The 15,695-nt window shown below is 39.4% G+C and overlaps 2 protein-coding genes across 3 annotated transcripts in view; both read left to right on the forward strand.

Moving 5' to 3' along the window:
* LOC145978219 (G protein-activated inward rectifier potassium channel 3-like) overlaps positions 1 to 6,043 on the forward strand; it is a 258,518-nt gene extending 252,475 nt beyond the window's left edge. The window contains exon 4 of the mRNA XM_083110679.1: positions 5,966 to 6,043. The gene's annotated coding sequence lies outside the window, so the exon portion shown is untranslated. The remainder of the gene's footprint in view (positions 1 to 5,965) is intronic.
* The window catches only part of LOC145978220 (ATP-sensitive inward rectifier potassium channel 12-like), a 66,510-nt gene that overhangs the window by 43,684 nt on the left and 7,131 nt on the right, over positions 1 to 15,695 (forward strand). For both annotated transcript variants that reach the window (XM_083110683.1, XM_083110684.1), the window contains exons 2-3: positions 5,966 to 7,017; positions 15,537 to 15,649. In XM_083110683.1, coding sequence (XP_082966809.1) covers positions 5,966 to 7,017; positions 15,537 to 15,649 — 1,165 coding nt within the window. The remainder of the gene's footprint in view (positions 1 to 5,965; positions 7,018 to 15,536; positions 15,650 to 15,695) is intronic.

Here is a 15,695-nt window from a genome sequence, read left to right on the forward strand (position 1 = left end):
TTAAATACTTCATGTGGATTACCACATGATTGGGGATTTGGGGGGGATTGCGCCATTGGCCTTGGGGGCACCCCTGATGAAACTAATTCTATCCCGTGAAAAAAACTGATATTCTTCTAACTTCGTAAACAAGTTAGGTTTGTCGAAAACACAACCTCCCAATAGGGTAGTTGTAACGCTGTCGCCTCGTAATCGAGCTGCCAGGGTTCGATCCCCAGTGCAGGCACAGTGGTTCGGATTCCACTTCGAACTGTAGGTCCATTCGCGATTAACCTGTCTGTGTACAAAGTGGACTTAAAACAAACTTTGCCTTTGAAAAGTAGCGAACATTTAATAGTTTTGGGATCTGCTTATATCTTTCATTTACGGAAGTTTCGTTTGGTTTTTTGCAAAAATAGAAGGAAAAAATCATGTAATACCGTGTGCAGTAAGTTTGAAAGGAACTCTGACGTAGCTGAATGGTTAGCGTTTTCGCTTTTTATGCGAGGTCGGATGGGAATTTCCAAGATTTGAATGTTGACCAAACATCGTTAATGTTTTCGTCATTGTGCCTGACAGCTTATACAGGCTTCCTTGCTTTTTTTTTTTTTATATATATAAAGTTCGGAGCCCTCCCGAAGTTGTCGCCTCGAGCGGTTGCCAGATTTGCCCGGTCTTTCCACCGCCTCTGAACAAACAGTAAGAGTGAGTGCATCCTTAAGTCATCAAAATCTAAGGCTAAGCTCATTCGCAAAAGACTTTCCGGGTTCTTGATAAGTGATACGCAGTAGTATCATTGCTGTTGAGACCAAAGGATGCATGCATGCCATTTCAGAATGAGCTCCTGTCTTCCTTGATTGATGTATTGAATGAGATTGTTTTATGAATTACAGGACGTAATCTGAATCGTGTTGTAACTATACGAACCCTTGCGTAATGCAAATTTCAAAGTCTAAAGGAAAGGAGCAAGTCACCCGTGTGGTTGCAAACTTTTCCAAACGCAGAGTTAAATTTTTAGCGCGTCCTTCATTACATAACTGCCAAAATATTAGACACCAGACTGCCGACAATATAAACTCTCCTTCCCGAAGCAGCCAGCAGGGCTGACAAAAAACTGTTCTGCACTGTGAATGGACACCGGTTGCTGCGACGGCAGAGGAACAATGACCGACCAAACTTGGAGTTGTGGTTAACGAAAAATATTTGATGACTCTCCCATAAAATTCATATGCTATCTTGGTAATTTATATTAGAATTGAAATCAAATTGAATGTAGTTGAATTTGTTATTTATTGATGAAAAATTACAACAGTTGTAATTTTGTATTTGTATTTTTGTTATCTAGCGTCGCTTTTTATGCCACCTTGGCTATTCGTGACGATGAGGGACACTCGCAAAGAACACTCATGCCCAGACCGCGATTCGAACTCTGGAGCCCTGGCGTCGTAGTGCGATGTGAAAACCTCGATCATGTTCAGAGACATTTCCCCTTGAAGCACGGAGCCTTGACAAATTAGTTTCACTCCAGTTTTGTTCCCTCAAACCAAGGCTCGATTCATGTCTTGTAGAATAAAATTAAATTTTGTTACCTTGAAGTGACATGCCTTTCTTTCTACCCTCCCTCCCATTGGGTCTTTTGTCGTTCCACTTGCCCACCGGGGAAACTAGGTCATCGAGATCAGTTTCTGTGTTTCGTGGTTCTAAACTGACTGGCCCACACGAACAGAATACATGTAAGGTCATTTGCTTGCGAAGAATTCTTTTGTATCAGTGACGTGCGGTGACGTCGACACTTGGGGTAGCAGTCAGTGGCGTGCTCAAGGGGGGGGCGTTGTGTGGGTCACACCCCTCCTCCCTTTAGGGCCAGTATTCCTACAAAAAAAATGTTAATAACAGGAAAAGATTGCAAAATTATGAATGAGTACTAGAGAAAAGTACACGTAACCCCCACCCACATTCGAAAATAAAAAAAAACTATTTGATTTGACTCTAAGCCAGAGATCCTGGGTTCGAATCTCGGATTGGCCATTTGTGTACTTTGTGTGTGTCCCTTCATCAATTTTGTCGTACCAAAGGTGGCGGAAAAGCGAAGTAAAATAAACCAAATTGAGCAATCAATCAATGATTTGATTTCATTTTTGTTACTTAGCGTCGCTTTTTTGTCACATTTGGTTAATTGCGAAGACGATAGGATGAAATTGATGAAGGGACGAGCACAGGGAACGCCCATGCCCGGGTCGGGGTTCGAACCCGGAACTCCTGGTGTCGTAGCGCGCTGTGATAACCACTCCCCCACGCTTGGTTGATTTGGTGACAGGTAACAAAACACAACACACTTTTTTGTAGTTTCTTCAATGATATTCATTTTACTTTTTGAGTTCTGAGATACATTTTTCATTCCAAATTATTTCATTATTCACTACAACACACAGGACAAGAATGCGCACTCATCACGGGTTCGAATCCTGGCTTGGATTGTTCATATGAGGTCCCTTAACCAATTTCATCATATTATCACTCAATCCTCATTTTCGCGATAACCAAATGTGGCAGAAAAGCGAAGTAAAATAAACCAAACCAACAACAATATGAACACGCGTTCTTTCGCCCAAATAAATACATCCGTATTTATGACTGTTAGAGACCAAGAGTAGTATATTTAAATAAAACACTACTAAAACGAGAGTCAGAGAGAGCCTGAGCACATATTTGTAATTTAATCATTATATATTCCATATTTGAAAAAGAAAAAAAAGAAAGAAAGCATAACATTATTGTCTGCACATAACACGTTCCCATTTCATAAATAATAAAACTACATCCCATATTATACATACGCACATATTGTACAACGTGTAAAAGGTTGTGTAAATACAGTGAGCATAAGTACTGCAGAAAATTTTACCCAGTGTTCTTTAGAGGATTTACAAAAAAATCTATGAGAAACCAATCCCCTATCTGTTCTATAGGAGATAGACTGGGGGACCTGAAAGCCTGGGCTTTCAACCATTGCAGCGGGGGCGAGGGGACAAGAGAGGTAGAGGTAGAAATCTTCCTTTTCCTTGGGCCGGCCGTTTCTACCTGGAAACTGGTCTGGCGGAAGAAGAGCGAGCTAGGGTATCGAGCCAGCTTTGCCCGCGGAGAACACAGATGTTTGGTCCCCTTCACCCTAATTGGACAAATAGATGATGATTTGGTAGCGAACTGTTGATTTTAAAGTTCAGAGCCATTGCTGAGAATAAGTAATAAATCAAGTCGAGGTAAAAGGAAGATTTTTCTCATTTAGGTACCATCCTTAAGCCCCTATCACATGGAACTGAATTTCTAGTAGGAATGCCCTAGTTGGCGCTTAACTAACTTTCTAGGTAGCAATCATGGCCGCCTGGCTGACTGGTTTGGAGGAATAGGACATGTTCTATTTGCTACTTGCTTTCCTCGACTGGATTCTGTGGAACAGCCAATCAGAGCAAAGTTTCGCCATGTGAAGATAATCTGTGAGTGTGCAAAGGAGCGTTTATGGTCTGTGGTTTCCGAGTGTTACTCCAGCAACATACACAGCATGAAAGGCGTGTTGAGTTACACCATCTACTCTGAGTGCACGGTGTTTACATTTGAACAACTAAAATATTCTTCCATACTTGTACAGTAAACGTTGTAAAGTATGTATTTAAGCAGCGCCATTGTTTTGTACCTAATAACGTTTTATACGAAACGTTATTCCTCTCGGTTGAATAGTTATCGGCTTTTAAAAATGTGAAGTGATACATTGTTTACATCTCACACGGTCGCCATTACAACTTCCCTCGTATGGGAACAAAAGTCTATCGACAAGTACGCTGATAAGTATCGTGTGAGTCGAAAGCTAGCAAATTGGTAGCCAGTCCAGCGCCAACTAGGGCATACCTACTGGAAATCCAGTTCCGTGTGATGCGGGCTTTAGTTTCGAAACAGACCGACAAGTTGCGGTGGAATTCCGAAATTATTTTGTGAACCATGTTTTTCTGTATTGCAGCAGAAATACCCGCGACAGTATTTAAAAAAATGTACAGTGGGATGCATTAGTATTACCAAGTAAATGGTCCATCACCATATTTATTCTCTCTTGTTTTCGCAATGAGAGCTTCAAGAAATAGATCAAAACGCCAAACAAGCTGCTGACAATCTCTGCACCGCCTGCGTAAAAGTCCATTCCTTAAAAACACGAAGGATGCAAGAGCATAATTAATTAAAATAGTGATGGACAATTTTTCCTATTTTCCAAGCAATACTTGTGCATCCTACTGTACGTTTCTTGCGAAACCGACTTCCTTGCAGAGAGCAGTAGAAAACAACACTTTCTGCCACTGTGATATGCTGTGACACCAGGGGTCTTGATTTAATTTCGGATAAGACGTGATCTGTATCTTTTGTTGCAATTCTCTCATCAATTAATGACATTATGAATGACGCAATTAACGTAAGAGAGGTAAAATTACTAAAATACAAATTTGTCGTGTAATCTCTCCGTAAGGAAAATTATATTAAACCTGACGACAGAAATTAGATTTTATGCACGTACTTCTAGAATTTACCACATCGTGAATGACAATTCCGTTTCTCGATCTTGCAGACTGGTTTTCACTCGATCTTTTCTCCGCTCATAGACGATTGGTCTCATTGCTGTTTCAAATATATTTGGTATCATACCCATGTGATACGTTTTCAGGGTCGAGAAACGTCTCATACGAGAATGGAAACATACTGTTGTTGTAGTTGACTTGGATTGTGTACAACGATAGAATGGCCGAATAATGGTGAAACCATGCATGAAAAATTGAAAATCGGATTTCTTTTTCACTTCTACGCTCTCACGAATACTTGCATTTGTGGTGTGAAAACAAACTTATACAACCTTCCTGTGATAATGGCCTTGAATCGTCGTTGGGGATTATTCCCATGCAGTGAAGATGCAGGAAAAGCGACATGTACCGTGATAACAATTATTTACACATCTTGGATTCAAGGCGAGTTGTTAGCGTTGACGTATACAAGTCTGCAGGGTTTTATTCTTTCGTGTACAATTCCTAGAACGATAAGATTATGCAGTTTTTGAGATAAGAACTTGCTCAAATATCGGCTTCTTTACTTTACTTTGTTTCCTCCCTTTTTCATATTTGTCCTGAAACAGAATACATACAGCAGAAACGATTTCAAGCTTTTCTTTGATATAATATCAATTCTCAATGAAGACGCTGTTCAAAATTGTATAACTTTCCAAACAATATTTAAATAATAAAGTTTAACCATAGTCCAAACTCGTACATTGGTCATTACAGTAACGCCATCTTCATTGGACCACAGAATTCACAGGCATTTGTTCCAAACCATCAATGGTGGAATAATAGCTGAATAACTAATATAATCTTGTAAAACAGCGGTGTTGCATATTTGAATCAAAGAAAAATAAGTTGCGGAAAACTTAAAAGACATCCCTCTTTGCCATCAGTTAAAATTATTTTATTTTACACAAAATTGAAAATGTATGTATGTTTTATTATACGTGCTGATATTCTGCTACACTCTTTCATTTCCTAATATTAATGGGCTATAAAATAACAGGGATAATAATATAAACTCATATCACAGTTAACCTTATATAACTAGATCTAATTTGTTAATTATATTAGCTGGTGTCCTCCTAATTAGGTTAAATTATTGCACAATTATATATGCAAATCAGTTTTCAGAGTTACTTTGTGCTGTAACTGTATGTACACTTTGATATAGACTTGTTCTGATAGGTGGAGGTTGAATCCAGCTAAACTGTACTGTTTAACCATAAGAATTTTTCCTAAATTTGAATATAAATTGTAAAGGAGTAATTCTTGACTTCATTGGACATAATTGCAAGAAGGAATAGATTACTGCCAAAGGCGGATTTAAATTATTCTGTGGTTTGTTTATGAAGGGATCGCAGGGTGCCTGAGAAGTTTCGTTATATTTGCAGGAGCAGGTACCGAGTGACTGGCAGGAGGCCGCGGAAGAGAGTGGTGTATAAAAGTGGGGAGTGCAACGTGGTCCAGTCGAACATCTCCAAACGCCGGCTCCGCTACCTTCAGGACATCTTCACGACGCTGGTGGACATCCAGTGGCGATGGACGCTGCTTGTCTTCGCTCTGAGCTTCATCCTCAGTTGGTTGGGGTTCGCCATCATCTGGTGGCTGATCTCCTTCACGCACGGGGACCTGGAACCGGATCACCTCCCGGATTTCCAGGATAAGAACGGCTGGACACCGTGCATCGCGAACATCAAAGAATTCAGCTCGTGCTTCCTCTTCAGCGTGGAGACCCAACATACGATCGGGTACGGCTCGCGCTACACGACCGAAGAGTGCCCGGAAGCCATATTCGTCATGTGCCTGCAAAGCATCACGGGAGTTATGATCCAGGCCTTCATGGTCGGGATAGTGTTCGCCAAAATGTCCCGCCCGAAGAATCGCGCCCAGACGCTCCTGTTCAGCCGCAACGCCGTCATCTGCCAACGCGACGGGCAGCTGTGCTTCATGTTCCGAGTGGGCGACATGCGGAAGTCGCACATCATAGGAGCGCACATCAGGGCCCAACTCATCAAAACTCGGGTGACAAGGGAGGGCGAGACCCTGGTCCACTATCAGCACGAGCTTGTGGTCGGTTCGGACAGCGACCAAAGCGACATCTTTTTCATCTGGCCGATGACGGTCGTTCACAGGATAGACGAGACTAGTCCCATGTACAACATGTCGGCGGCGGATCTGATACGGGAGAAGTTCGAGGTGGTCGTTATCCTCGAGGGATGCATCGAGTCCACGGGCATGACCACGCAGGCGCGCTCCTCCTACTTGCCAAATGAAATCCTCTGGGGCCATCGGTTCGAGCCCCTGGTGCAGTTCCGCAAAGATCGCGGGGAGTATGAGGTGGATTACAGCCTCTTCAACAACACCTACGAGGTGGACACTCCACTCTGCAGTGCCAAAGACCTGGATGAGTTCTACAGGATTCAGGATGAGCTGCGAAAACAAGGTAAACAACAATAATATTTTCTCTCCCCAAGTTGCTTCCCAGATGCTTTATCTCCTTGCTAGAATAACCTCCAGCCAGTAGAGGCTATAGTTTACCTAAGTAGGACAGCAGAATTCCCAAGGACTAGAAAATTTCACATGTGTGTTCTGTGTAACATCTTCTCCATATAGCCTACACTTCTTGTATCGTCCATCCATCCTGTGTAGTCCTCAATCAATTAAGCCTTAGTTTCTCATATGTTACAGTTCTTGGTACAGCAGATATGAAATCTGTTGAGCGATTAAGGAACTAGTTAGGCTGGGAAAACTTGTGTCACCACTTTGTTTGTAATCAAGGTTTGAATTAATTCCAACATAAAAGTGTCTATCACTAATGTGTATAACACACGAAATTGGTATTTTATAGATCTTCCACTCCCTGAATTTCATATTTGTAGCTGTAGTTGTTTCTAAGAATTGAAAGTTACGTGTACATACAAAATCCAAGGATTCCAAATAAAGATAGAAAAGGAACCATGTAACTACTCTTCAATATGTCTCTGAATACTGAAATGCAAGGGGTGATTTCTTTGAAAGACACTTTCCATGTTGTAAACTGTGCCATTTGGACCACACATCCTGGAACCTGGATAATTTCCTGCAGGGGATATATGTTGTCCTGTGCTGTGCTTTTATTTGGGCTGAGTGCTCGTATGACCAGGGGTTCATCCAGGATTTTTCCCTTGGGGGGTGTTGGAAACTTTTGGGGGGTGTAAGTTTGGGGATGTGAAGTGCATATTTTGGACCATTTAAAAATGTTTGCCCTAATTCAATTTGTTCATAGATGTTTCCAAAGATTAACCCCCCCCCTTTCCCTTCCCTTCACGTAATATTTCAGAAGAAAAAAGATGTCAAATGCTGGAAAATATATTTTTATAATAATGTTAACATTTCAGTCTTCAGTTCAATACTTGTGTTTGTCTAACGATTGATTAAATCAAGAGATTACATTGAAAAACACAAAATTTAAACATATTATTACCAGGGATCATTTCATACAATTCTTAAGCTAGTTATAAAGAAATTAGGAACACTTGCGCAACATTTTTTTGATGTATATGTATGGTTCTTATCGTAGATCTAACTCAGATATTATCTGGGGGGGGGGGTGCCCAATTCATCGATGAAATATCGGTGAGAATTCTTTGCATGGGTGCTACAAATATCTGCAAATATAATATGACTCTTAAATAAATGACCACACTGCAAGCGAAATAATTTTTTTTAGAACTATTTGTTTGCAAACTGATAATGCATATTATTAATTAAACATAGCGACAATACTTTCATTTCACAGTATCCCACGATGTGTACTCTTTACAATCTTACTTTGTTCGTTTGGTCTCCTCTTTACCTCAGCACATGCCCCCTTCCCCCTCCTGTTCTAGCTTCAGTTAGAAAATATGCATATATACCGGGTGAGTTTTTTAGCTTGACACAACGAAATATCTCGAAAAGTACGCATCTGATCAAAAAAGTTCTGAATGAAATTTGTTTGTCTCGAAGGGGCTCATCCAATGATGCCAAACTCCACCCCTCACCCCACATCCGGGGAACCCCCATTTTTTACTGCAGTTTCCGATTCTCCAGAAAAAAATACGTAGGTTTAGTCTGAAACTTTTTTTGGTTTTGTGATAGATGGCATGTTGAATTTTTATAAGAAACTGCATTTAGTATAACCCAGGAACAACGATGTGGAAGTAGCAGTATTTTGTTCCCATCGGGGTGCTTTTGTAAGGTGAGTCCCCTCGCCTCTCACCATCTAGGTGCTTGTTTTAGGTAAGTTCCGTCGCCTCTCACCATCGGGGTGCTTGTTTGTAATAATCATTTTACAATAAGTGCTCGAAAATGTCACCACCCACTTCGATACACTGATTTATTCGCACTTGGAATGATTGGACACAACTGAGAAGCGTGCCCGGTGTAATCTTTCGACATGCATTGGTGATTCGCTCAGTCATGTTCTCACGCGTTGTTGGCAGTTCATGATAAACTTCACTCTTCACGTAGCCCCACAAACAAAAGTCAGGCGAAGTAAGATCTGGCGATCTTGCAGACCAAGACACTGGACCACCTCTTCCGATTCACCGACGGTTGTACACGCGATCTAATTCTTCACGTGCTGCAACGGAATAATGTGCTGGACAACCGTCATGTTGCAACCACATTGTTTGTCGCACGTCTAAGGGAAGGTCTGCAAGCAATACTGGAAGAGTCGTTCTGCAAGAAGTTTCGATATTTCTCACCATTTAAGTTCCCATCGATAAAATATGAACCAATAAGTTTATCGCCAATTACTCCACACCAAACATTTACATTCCAAGGGCGCTGATGTTCAACTTGGCGTCACCAATGCGGGTTTTCGACACTCCAATAATGCATGTTATGTCGATTAATCGTACCGTGGTTTGTAAAAGTCGACTCGTCAGAGGACAAAACTCGAGTAAAGAAATTGGGGTCTCCTTGTATTTGCTGAAGCGCCCATTGACAGAATGCCACTCGGTTCTGAAAAGCATCGCCATGAAGTTCTTGATGAAACGAAACATGAAACGGATGATATTTTCTACGCTTCAGTATTTGGCACACAGTAGTCTGCGAAATTCCCGATTCACGACTTATTTGTCGAGTATTAACGTGGAGGTTACGAGCCACTGCAGCTAATACCGCAATTTCATTATTTTCACCAGCAATTGTTCTTCGGCGATTCCTTTTTTTGGTTGTACAGTTTCCTCGGTGGAGAACTGTTGAACAACTCTGCGAAAAGAAGCGTGCGATCGCACCCAGTCTGGAAATCGTTGAGCATAAAGAATCACAGCATCATTGATATTCCTGCCACTTTCTCCATAAATGTACACCATTTCAATTTTCTCTTGCACCGTTATAGCCTGCATTATAACCACTAATGGAGTCAAGGAAGAAAAATACTACTTCCGTCCTCTTCTTCAGGCTTCGTGGCAGATTATGCCGTGTCTCTTTGACTAGGAAATAAGGTCAAATGGTCTTTAGGAGAAAACATGCGGTCTTGAAACTTGCTCGGCAATCTATTCAAAACGTTGTTAACCACTTATAAAACTGTAAAACATTGAAAATTTCAAAGCTCCGTAAAAACCATTTACCATGTGAAAATCAACAATCTCACTTCCGCGGAATGGATCGTCGAGTTAGTAGTCTTCACAGCTAATGTTGTGCTGATGATGTGCTGCCGATGGCTGGTACTGACCCCGCCCACTTGCTTCCTCCCTCCCCCTCCTTTTCCCCGCTATTCCTGAATTATTACGTCATCCACCTTAGAACTCCTCTATCATCATGAACGCTCGTGTCATTTCTTTCGTTACCTTAAAGCCTATTTGTTTTTATCTTCTTCCATTTTGTTTAACATCTTTCCCCATCTTTCCTATACATTCCCTTTCTTCAACGTTTTACAGTTTTATAATTGGTTAACCTCGTTTTTAACAGATTGCCGAGCATGTTTCAGGGCCGCATTTTTTATCTTACAAACCATTACACCTTGTTTCCTGGTCAAACAGACACGGCATAATCTGCCACGAAGCCTGACGAAGAGAACAGTGTATTTCTCGAGAATTGCGCAAAATCTTACTTTTTGCGATTACAGCGCCATCTATCACAAATCCAAAAAAAAATGTTTCAGATAAAAACCTACGTTGCCCCTAGCCCCACCCGCAGGAGGTAGGGTGAGGGGGGTGAAGTTTGGCATCATTGGATGAGCCCCTTCGAGACGAACAAATTTCATTCAGAACTTTTTTTTTGATCAGATGCCTACTTTTCGAGATATTTCGTTGTGTCAAGCTAAAAAAACTCACCTGGTATAATACATACTATAATTTTAATAGTTCTATGTTGCGAGTGAGTTCCAAATTCTGCTGGTGTTTTCAAATCTCTGTTTAAACAATGATTCACAAACTGAAATAAAGTAATGAAATTCTCTATATATTTAGAGCATGGCATGAAGACTTTAAAATATAGTGGGAAGTTGAGATGCACGTTTGATAGACACCTGGTATTGCTTTTGAATTAAATGCGCCCAGGCAATCCAGGCCAGGCAATCGGCCCAGGCTGATTTCATACCCTTACAAAACTTTGGAAAATATGGTTGGCGCTGTTGAGAGTTTATCTTTCAAATACTGAATGAGAGACTCTAGGGAATTGTGCCTCTTTTGCCTTCAAATAAAACTATATAGCATGTGCAAATAAACGCATGGCATGTTAACTGGAAAGGGAAGGCAAGGAATTTTCACTTCTAATTTGAGTGCTTTATTTTAAATTATTTAAAAATTGAATAGCATTTATTTCACTTTCCAACACAATGAAACAAGCTATTTTTTTCTCTCCACGTTTTCCAGCAGGCAGTGGCAAGCACCGTCGTGCCCCACTGGTGTGCCTATGGTCAGATATAAATTTGGGACTTAATGTAAATAAAATTTCTTTCTATGTTTAATTCCTTATACTTCCTTTGCTTCCTCTGAAAAGTTGGAAAAAAATTAAATATGTCATTATGTCAGGGAACAGACTAGATAAAAAGAGGAAAACAACTTTTACTAAATCTATATCTTTGCAAACTGACAATAACTTTAATAGGGTGCCAGTAATTTAACAGGGCACTATGACGTTAACATTTTTCTACTTATATGTTTTGCTTTTCTGTAGCCCATTTATCCTTTGTGCCCAGGCAAACCCTGCACAACCTCCCCCCCCCCCCTTTTACAACTCTCTTTCTAATATATAATTTCTCTTACAAAGGGAAGAACTTCTAGGGCCACAAAAATGGTCACACAATGTGAATGAATCACTTAGGTTCTTCATGAAATACTTGCTGTTTTATATTGAATACTCTGTCAGTAAATTTTATATTGGTACTTTATGAATATCGGTTAGAAGAAATTACACCTACATATAGTGTCACTGCTTTTTTACTCACCACTTTCGGTTTCTTTCTGTCTGGTTTCATTTTCTCTATCTTCTTCAGCCAATTTTGCAGTAAAGTTTCAGACATTGTTACACTTAGCAGAACAACAACACACGAATTGAGATGCCACACTGAGACTGACCTAAGGCATTTGACTGTTCTCTTCTCTACCACTCCAAAATCATTCATCTCGCCCAAGTTACAGAAAATAGTGTTGCTAACCATAGTCACAATTCACTACAGGAGTCAAACCTGTATCTTTGAATTTCTTCCCTTACTTTTATCGTACATTTTTCACATGAAAGAATGGAAAAGAAAATGCAATGGAACGTAAATTTAATTGACAGGGTTGAATTTACAAACCTGTAATGTATTTAAAAAATATTTATTTAGGTATTCAAATGCTGAACTGTCAACACTGTGTGTGGTATGTGCTCCTTGGAAGGAGGGCTAGAGGTCAGTTTGACATTTTCCAGATGGCAGTGCCCCTTACCTAGAGCTGACCCAAGCCTTGTCAACGGAGCTGGTGTTTCCACGAAATGGCCACGCTACACATTTTACCCTCCTTCTTTGACACTTTGGTTGTAGTTGATCGAAAGGTCCTTTGGACTTCGCTTTTTGTAGAGCTACAAATGGTTCCTTTATGTTGAAGTATTGTCATTATATTGTTGATATAAAAATTCATATTTACACTCCCCCTACAGGAGGGGGTGTTCCACTTTTCTGCTTGGGGTGAGGGTGTTCGTCAAAATTTGGGTGTGTGTGAATAAATCACTGCATATGACATGATGGGTGCATATAGCCTAAGTGCTGATGAAACCAAAATTTTAATTTCAATCAACATACACCATTTTTGATAAACATAAATTTCTGTCCCTCAACTAGCATTTATGCACTCCTCCACTTTCTCTAACTCCATGTAGCACTATCTTATTCTGCATCCATTTTGTAACTGTTTGCTGATAATGAGCCCAGCCTTGGACAGTGACAGGAATTTCACAAACGAGTTTTATGCAATGTTAGTGATTAAGAACTCACTCTGACATTTAGTATTTTCTTATTCTTTCTGTAATGCTTAACAGGGGTTCATGACGAAATGGTTATGTAGCATGCTACAGAACAGCAATCTGCATACATTTGAGCTTGGAATTTATGTAATTACATATATTATTCTAGCACATTTAGCAGCAAGAAAAATCTAAATGTCTACAAATTATATCAACAGGAAAAATGTAATTGTCTATGAATTATATCAACAGAAGGCTCATATTAATTTATATTATTTTTAAAAAATAAAAAATAATGCAATGGAAATTTGTATCAAATTGTCCCAAATCCTGGTAAAATTAGAATATAAACTTCTGGATGTCCGAAGAATCAAAGTTCTACAGAAAAATGCTACTCATATGCAGATTTGAGGAAAAATAGGGCAATTATATGGAATGGAACTAATATGTGGGATCATTAAAGATTACTGAAGTAATGTCGGAAAATAAAATTACCACGTGATCATATTTATTCTGCACTAGATTAGCTTCAGCAGTTTTACATAAAATTACATATTATTTTATAATTAATTATACATTTCTGTCATAGCTTGTGAGATATTCTTATGAAGTAGTATGACAAATGTGATGCAGAGGAGAAAACTAAGAAGTACAAATGCATTTCTCTAAGTAAAATTCTGTCCTTTCACATTTGATTATTTTATATTGATGCTCTACTTCTTTACGTTAATGGAAGATGAAAAGTGGGATCTATAGACAAAGAAACAAAGAGAATAAAATGCTTATGCCTACTTCTAGGCTGTAGTTGGAGAGGGGATGAAGGGGCAGGTTCCTCAGATGCCAAAAGTCAAGGCAGGTTGGAATACCATTGAAGTAATGAATATTGAAAGGAGGATAAGTTATGAGAAATATATATTACAGAAACATATTATTTACAAATATGTCCCCTTTAAGAGTGGTAGCTCCACTAACTGAACCAGTAGAACATAGTAAGGTGACATCACAGCAGAAGTGTGATTTAAAACCCTATTGTCTCCCACTCTAGCCCAGTGGTTTCCCAATATTTGGGGCCACTGGTCCTTTCCCTAACATAAATCTTATCTGTGCCCCTTACTTGCATATCCTATCCAGTATTAGCTGCTTCCTGCCATAAGTCAGCTTCCTTCTCTTAAAGAGGAAATAGTTACTGGCCTACATTATTTCCCTATTATGCAATCAATTCATACATAAGATCTCACTATGAGAACAATAGTGAAGAGGTAGAATTACATTCCAACCTTTCTTTTGTTTTGGAAACATCTAAGATTTAGTTCTGGCATTATATAAGCGAACATGATGGAATAATGAACAACTCACAATGCCATCAACTCTCAGTCACATGTCTTAGTGTTTCTCTAATGACCCAGGGCTCGTAGCATGGATTTGCTTTATGGGTTCAAAAAAATTGTAGCCACATTTTAAATTTCATTAACCCTTGTCTGTTGTAAAAATAAAATGCACTCTGTGCATACAGTTTAAAGTTGGATACACAAAAAAGTGCCTCCTCAAGGAATCCAACCCTGGAAAGTGTATTACAAAGCAACAGCATTAACCATTACACCATCTAGGAAACTTATAATCAAACACCTTTTCGTGCAGTGATGCGTCGCTGGGAGTTTTGTGTGGACGTGCAGGCAGGGTGGTCATTTGGAATAAGTCTCAGTGCAACCTGTGATGGATTATGTGTTACTCTGAGGTTGGGTTTACATTGTCTGTAGATGTTTTGATAGATTATGTGTTATTAAGTGTTAGGTTTTCCATTCTCATTATTGGTTTGATTCTAATATCTGTTTTTCACAGAAATGGATCAAAACTTTATAATCACCCTGTATTTTTAAGCATAACCCGAAAGAAACCTCCTTTTTCAAAAAACCCGGTTAAAATGACCAACCTTGCTCAGCATCCAGGATGTTGCCTATTACTGTTGTAAATTGAACCATTTCATATAATTTCTTCCATATAGTAGTAGATTACAGATTAATAATGTTTAGAAAATAATATATGATTTTTCTATTTGTCTGTGTTGCCTTGCAGTCCCTCCTAACATCATTTCTGCACTAATATAATTTTCATTCAAATGTGTGTTCATATGTTACGTATATTGTTCACCCTTTGCTTTGATGATTGATTTGTGCTTTGTTCATTAAATGTGTGTTGTATGTCTTGTGAACTGCTTTGATTATTACATAAACATAGAACGTGTAAATAATTTAATCAGGAAAATAAATAAAAAAAATATTAGAAAACAACTATAAATGTAAACAATTAAATCACTCGCACACTGTCAAGAACACTATAACATAAACTTTTTTAAAATATGATTTTGCGATTTTAATTTAAAAAAATCTGTCAGTATGAAGCACATACATACGTAAGAAGTCTTTGGTATTGTGTTATATGTAAATATTCCTGTCCCACTCACACCCCACATTCCGTTCGTCATAATACGTCCCACCTACATTATGTGTTGCTACCCCAGAGACTCCATTGTTTGTGTCTATCTTGTTTCAGGACTTCCCCCAACAACCTTGCATGTGGGACCTTTGTTACGGCGAGTCAACAGCGAGCCTAACGAAGTCAACTATATTGGGACACCTCTACCACTTGACACAAACCAACCCTAGGTGTGTTTGTTATTTACATGTCCTCATACTTTGCTGCATGTCTCTG

This window comes from Lepisma saccharinum, chromosome 24 (genome assembly GCF_977018435.1).
Source record: "Lepisma saccharinum chromosome 24, izLepSacc3.1, whole genome shotgun sequence".
In the NCBI taxonomy this organism is placed as follows: Eukaryota; Metazoa; Arthropoda; class Insecta; order Zygentoma; family Lepismatidae; genus Lepisma; species Lepisma saccharinum.